This window comes from Mytilus edulis, chromosome 12 (genome assembly GCF_963676685.1).
Source record: "Mytilus edulis chromosome 12, xbMytEdul2.2, whole genome shotgun sequence".
Classification (NCBI taxonomy): Eukaryota; Metazoa; Mollusca; class Bivalvia; order Mytilida; family Mytilidae; genus Mytilus; species Mytilus edulis.
The window spans coordinates 5,369,879-5,377,371 of NC_092355.1; the positions used below are offsets into that span (position 1 = coordinate 5,369,879).

General features: G+C 30.8%; 1 protein-coding gene across 2 annotated transcripts; it reads left to right on the forward strand.

Moving 5' to 3' along the window:
• The first annotated feature begins 320 nt into the window (after positions 1-320).
• On the forward strand, positions 321-5,064 carry LOC139499537 (uncharacterized). 2 transcript variants are annotated; one of them, XM_071288258.1, is made up of 2 exons: positions 321-4,410; positions 4,941-5,064. In XM_071288258.1, exons 1-2 carry the CDS (start codon positions 3,540-3,542, stop codon positions 4,958-4,960), a joined length of 891 nt encoding a protein of 296 aa, XP_071144359.1. In that variant the 5' UTR covers positions 321-3,539; the 3' UTR covers positions 4,961-5,064. Both variants share the same exon structure in this region; 1 of them encodes a protein (XP_071144359.1).
• The last annotated feature ends 2,429 nt before the right edge of the window (positions 5,065-7,493 follow it).

Sequence of the window (7,493 nt, forward strand, 5' to 3'; positions counted from 1 at the left end):
TATCATTTTGATAAAAAGAAGAAGAATTTTGATTATTTTAAACAATGCAAACAAAATTTTAGTATGATTTCTCTGACATTCCTTTAAATTAATGAACAAAAAAACTATTCTAAACTATAAAAAGAACAAAATCCAATGGCGGTCAATAATTTTCAGTAAAATGAAGAAATATTTGCATTTTAGGTAATGCGTACAAAAATTTAATATGTTTTTCCTTAAAGTAGGGACTCTGTGGGATTGCGACGTCAAAGACGTTATATCTGCCACTGGACAAAAAATGAAAAAATGAACTTTCTTTAAACTGCCGAATTATTGTTTTGGAGGCAGAACATGTGAATAAAAGTAGATATTTAGGAAGAAAAGATTCTATTTTGTTTCAAACTGTAATCATGTGCATGAAATAAAATATTTTTTCACCTTTATTTACGTTTACAAAAGAGTTTTTTTCGCGACGTTCGGGAAAGACGGCCGTTTTTTAGCAGCACTAGACATATTTCGTCTGTTCTCGCTTCAAGCCAAGCAATCAGAAATACACCAGAGATAACTAAAAGTAAAGTTTTTTAGCTCATGAAGATTTTTAGGTAGGTATAAAGCTTCTAATCAACCACTAACTACCTTAAATTTTATATTTTTACAGGATTACGAACAAAATGTTATATTCCCTTATCTTTCCGTAGCTTATACCTAGTTCATTCGATTGTGTGAACGTTTTTCTTTTAGAAACCGGTCTTTTACAGTAATAAAATTTTAAAAGATAAAAGCGATTTTTGTTTGAAGTACCGCATGTCACTCTAAAAAGGTGAACGTTTTCGCTATAAACGTCGTCCAGATGCAAACGTAAAAGTTGGGGGGAAATAACATTATCGGACATTTCGCTTGCACACATAGGTCTAAAAGTTGTTCAATTACAAGCACGGAAAAATAATAATGCAAACAATAAAACTTCCCGATTTAAAATTGAGATAAATCCGACAATAAAGTAAAGCATTAATAAGGTACGGCATTTATTTATATATTTTTTAAACAATCTCCATCCTTTGTATGCAAAGTACTGCAAAGGCAAAGTGTCGCGCAAATCGATTTGTTTACGATAGCTTAGCAACCAATAGATAAAATAAATCTTGCTTCCCCGATCAAGACTATTTATATAGACACGAAAATAATAAATTGTATTCATACATTTATATCATGAAATAAATAAAATAAAGGAAATTAAAGCATGTTAAATTGTTTTACGAACATGTAACAACTGTTTCAAAACTGTACTGGTCAGTTGTAATTAAAATCTGTTTTTTCAAGAACACGAAGAAAAAGAAAAATGTTAAATAAAAAAAGGCAAACCAGAAACTTTTTTTAATTGAAATACTTATTGAAAAAATAAGAAATTATAAAAAAAATTATATCGATCTGTACATGTAGTCTATAAAAAGGTATGTTTATAGAATATGTAAATATTTATTTCAGAGAGCCGAAAATAAAATGAAAGAAAAATATGGGATGCTTAAGAACATTGGATTTAATACTGAAAAACATGAAGCATTAACACTGAATGAAATAAATTTTAGCCAAATTGAAATCAACTTATTTACAAATGGGGTTTTGTTTGAACTAGATCAGTTACGCAGACAGCATGGAGCGTCACTTCGCTATCTTCTTAAATGGTCATTTCAGCTTCTGTCAATTAAAGACGACCTATGTGATAACAATATTCGAAAGCTTAACTTTGGTTTGCGTTAACTTTACAAAGTAAAATTAAACCTGTCCAAAACAAGAAACGGGACTTACCACAACAGAAAAAATGAGTTCCTCAATAAAGTTTACTGTAACTATCCAAATGAAATAATTGTTGACAGCAACGAATCAACAGAAAATAGTACTGTAAATAAGGAAACTCTTACGAAATTAGAAAATGCTTTCAATAAAGTAACAATACAGAGCAAAGTTACAAAAACAGAGAATACAAAATTAAAGATAGAAAATATCAACCGAGAAAAAATAATACAAAACCTAGAGAAAAAATTGAAAATGTCTACCAATGCAAAAAAAAATAACCATGGATCTACTATGAAAAGAGACGCAAAAAAGAATATACACGTCCTAAAACAAATATAAAATCCTTAGAAAAAAGGTTGCTGCTTGAAAAAATGCATATTAAAACAGTTAAAACCATATGCAGAATGGAAAAGAAAAGGCTGAATGGAAAAATAAAGTATTGGGAAGGTATTGCCAATAAAACCCGTCACGAAAAATTAACAGCAATCAGCACTCAAGAAATACAGATACAAGAACTCAGAAAAAAAATAAAGGTCAATGAAGACGAAATTAAAAAATATTCAAAAATAGTAAATGAGCAAGCAGAGCAGATTGATTATCTTACAGATTTAAATGACCGTACAATTGATCTTACTACTGAATCCAAAAATGGTCAATATACTTTTAACAGTCAAACAGATCAGTGTGTAATGGACCTTCTTGACTGTGGACTTTCATTTGAGAAAGTTGGACCAGCAATTAAAAATGTTTTATGTATGTGCGGATTAAGATCAAAAGACGACCGATATCCTAAAAAGGATTATGTTTCTAATTGTAATATGCGGCGTTTAGCAATATCTCAAGTACAGACTGCAGAAATTTGTACAGCAGCTGCTAATCAGACATTGTACACCGACGAAACTCGAAAGTTTGGAGAAACATTTTCTTCTTTCATTACAACGGATGAGAATAAGACTCCTTTTCTACTCGGCCTAAAGCAGATGTCAAACAAAGCTGCCCAGACACAATTAGATACTTTAAAAAGTATTCTTAATGACATTGAAACCAGGATTAAGTGTCTAGTCGATCAGAACTTACAAACATCTACATCATTTAATATACTAAGAAACATTAAATATACAATGTCTGATAGAGCTGCTACAGAGATAGTTTTTAACCAGCTTTTAAAGGACTACCGAGAGAAACTTTTGAAGGAACATGTAGAAAAGTACGATGATTTGCCTGATGTTGAAAAAGATATTCTATCGCGTATGTACAACTTTTTTTGTGGTCTACATCTAACAGTTAATATTGCAGATGTTATAAACAAAGTGTTCATGCAAACCAAAAATATCGAAGATTTTGATAGCGATTTCAGTCATGAAAAAGCAGGTGAGGCCGATATTCTTAGAGCTTTAAGATGCGTTTGCAAGGCTTTCGCAGTTGGTGGTGATGAAAAATGCGGCACATCTCTTGAATTCAAAACTTATCTGAATCGTAATGATATAAAAACTGTGGATATCAAACCATTTCACGGAAATCGTTTTAATATTGTTTTTCATAATGGTGGTACAGCTTTTCATTTACGAGATTACATTCATAAATTTTTGACAGAAGTCAAGTCTGAAGGACATGTATCCAAGTTAAACGGTTTGTTGAGAGCTGTTCTGAAATCCATCAAAGTCCCAGAAATAATTACAGGATTTCGTGCACTTGGTATATTCAACAAATTTATAACTACTCCTCTATTTTGAGTTCTAGAGAACAAATCTACCCATATCTTTGATATGAACCAACGATATCAAACTTTGGTCACTTATCTTGAGAACGTATCTGTTGACCTTGAACGTACACAGGAACTATTGACAGGAGAGTATGTACCTTTCCCAGATATCGCCATTAAAAAAGATGATGTTTGGGCTTCTTTGGTGCATAGCGAAAATGATGCGCCCTGCGCAGCTCTTCTTGTTGAAATGTGCTCATCTGTTTGTAAGGCTTTGAAAGATAAGGTTGCTGACCATTTAGAAGATGGGCAATTTTCCGGAAACCACGAAACTGACCGTGAGCAATTTTCATCAGTTTTGCCCCACAATAAATTGCCAGAGAGGGTGTTTGGTCAGTTAGACTGGTTACTGAGACACCGACCTAACGCAAGTAAGATAGCAAATGAGGCACATATTATGTACAACATGAATCGGACAGCCAACTGGTTGCAACAAAAAGATGACGAAAAAGTCGAGGAACTAATTTCATGGTCCAAAAAAAATTTGAAAAGTATGAAAGAAACTGAAAAACTAAGAATACAAGAACTCGATTCAAAATTGCGACAAATCAGCATCGATAAGGAAAACAGAACCAAAGCTTTGGCAGCAAAATCAAAGGAAAGAAAAGAGTCTTTGACACAGGAAATTGTGAAACTTGGCTTTTGGGATAAAAAGGGTGTTGTAAATGCTAAGTTAAAGAAATTAAAGACACAAACAGCTAAACGTAATGCGTTAAAAACTCAAATCAATTTCAGGAACTATGTTTTGGAACAAAAAGCAGACATAAAATATTTCCGAGTCACCAAATACCAAAGACAAACTGTAACAATTAATCAGTTGAAAACAAACTTATTGACTCTGATTTCCATGACAACGAACAACTGTGAAAGTAGAGGTAAATATATATTTTGTTTTTCGTTTAAAATGTTTAAAACATTTTTTTGGATATTCAAATTTCAAAAATAAAATTAAATCTAAACAAATACTTGTAAAAAAACATTACGACTTTAACATTGGTTTTTGCTGCTTCGCTGCCAGGTTAACGAATATTAAGAGACGGACCAATTACAGGATTAGGTGTAATTCATCTAGCACTATATAAATCAAACTTAGTGTGTCGTGTTTATCGAGTACATCGCAGGTTTCATATCCATGTTTATGTTTTTTTTTTATATATATTTGTAATAGTTGCCACTGTTCGTTACACACCGCATCATTTTCAGACCTGCATATATATTGGTAATCGCACTTTTAACTAGATTGTACCTGATGAATATTATGTCATAATCTCAAAGGTGTCACGAAATACAGCGATCAATGAAAAAAAATATATATATTAGATAGATATTCTACGGCTTGACAAATAATTGAAAATGACGACAGAAATATATTAATCTTAATCGAGTATTACAATTTTATTTGTAGAAAACAGAAGTGAGGAATAAAAGTGAACGAGCGAGAAGAGGAATCTGCTAGTGATTTTAGACAAGGTGTAAACTCAAACAATATGAGTAAATGTGATCTTAATTTTCCAGAGTCAATAAACTCATTCATTATATTCGTATACCCGGTACACTTATATTGAGAATTGTTCTCCATATGTTACTTAATAAAGTGAGTTTAATAGTATCTTCTCTAAGTAGATAAAGTTGTATTCTGTCTCCATAATACAAACGTAATGAAGATATTGCATCTTTTATAACGCTGCCAAATTGTTATATAAAAATATGGAGCTATCCACCAAAGTCCAAATAAAGTGGATGTAAAAATAATAGACAACCGTAAGTCCTTCAACAATGAAGAAAAACCCGTAACTTATAGTCGGCTATAAAAAGCCCAACATCACAATAATAGGAAACAGATAGATTGAAAAAACAATTTCAGATGTATAATTTACTTCATAATTTTATGTAATCAATTTCACGATTTCATGGACCATTCATGGAATTAAAATGAAAAGAGTTACTTCCCATTCAAGAAATGATTTTGGTGAAAGTTATGCACAGTTGAAGTTGTCTATATATAATAATTCATATTATACACGTCTCAAAACATGAACTAATAAATATTCAAGCAATGCTGTTTATTATTATAAACATGTCTAATTATTTGCAAATGCCAGTTTTTCACATCCTTTTAGCGTTTTTGGAAAGTCAGTATTTCTTTGAAGTATATCATTTTTTTTCATCGTTTCAACAAGACCATGTGTACAAGAAGTATTCTCAATAAGACTCCGGTTGGTATTCCATATTCCATCGTATTTAATGCATGATCGGTAATGATGTAGTCATATAAAAATAAAGTAAAGCATATTTTTCAGAAAATAGAAATATGGCAGAAAAAAAATGCACTTGCATGAAAATCATACATATGCTTAAGGTCAAAGGTCAAACAAGAATATAAAAATGTATGCCTCATTAAATTTGTACTATGGGGTACAATCAAATAATATATACTTTATGTGTATTTATTGCTTATGAAAAATATCCCACAGAGTCCCTACTTAAAGTAAGCATGTTTTATGAAGAACAGCCAATTCTGATGTACAAAAAATAGTGAAATCATATGACGGTTAATAATTTGCATCAAAATAAATCAATAACTGCATTCTTATTCCACAAAAATAAAAGTTTAAGTATTTTATTTCTCATTATATCTCAATTCTAATTAGAAGACTTGTCTCAAGATGGTAAAGATAACTGATTGCATATAAAATAGTACAATATTTAATAAAAAGAATATCAATTTTGGTAATTCTAAACAATGGGAACAAACTTTTAATATCATTTCTTTGACATTCTTTTAATTTCATGAAAAATCAGCCTATTCGAAACTATTAAAAGTTCAAAAATCCAATGGCGGTCAACAATAACCTTCTTCTTCTTCTCTGGATCTTTAAACCCTTTATAGGGTAACCATACTTTGTATGTCGAACAGTTCCACCACCAAAAAAATAATTGAAGAATAAATTAACAATCGTAACACAACAACATTATATACACTATATACATTTTTTAAGTCTTTATAAAGGAGGTTTACAGGTTTTATTTTGACTTTTACATAGGAAGTTTACAGTTTAAGTCTTTTAACATACAATTAAAGGAAAAATTATGATTTTTACTTTTAGCAGTTATTTTTCATATATTTTTTTATTTTTGGTTTACTGATCAATATTTAATATAATATTTACAGATTAGGTCACATATTCAATTTTTAGATAATTCGCTTTTTAGATAATTTACAAAATGGAAAAAGACAAGATTTTGGTCTTTGATCTTTAGGAATTCGCCTTTATATCTTTAAAGATAATTTGACATTAATTTATTCACTGTGTATTATCAGAACAATTAGAAAGATGATGTTTTTACAACTATTTACAGTTAATTCACAGAATATTTATGAACTGAAACTCTTTAGATTTAAAGAGAATGATTATACTGTTAAAAATAGTATTAAGTAGACTAAATTTTCAAAATGTTTTGTTTAAATTTTACATTGCTGTCCTCCCATCCTTGCCCCCACTCTTAGGCAGCCTTTTTCTTTGCTTGGTCTTTCATCACCAGTTGATATCGTGCGTTGTGTATGAGAAACACTAGTCTTCTTGATTGGGATTCTATTTGAGATATCAGGTCAGATGTGATTCTGTATATCTTTTGTATTTTTGTAATGTCCATTAATACTTGAATTGTCATTTCACATGTGAGATCTTCTACTCGCACATTCCCGTTTGTGGTTAGTAGGTTCTTAATTGTTTGTAATATTGGATCTCGCAGGTAATTCCACGCTTCACATTATATAAGCAAATGTTCAAATGTCTCTTCTTTACACTCACAGGCTATACAATGATCTTCAGTTCCTTCTTTGTATATCTTATCTCTTAGAGGTTGTAGAATATAAGTTCCAGTTAATAGTTTGATCTTGGTAGGTACTCTCTTGCTGTCTCTTGGAGATTGGTGCTTGATTCGCAATATTGGATGT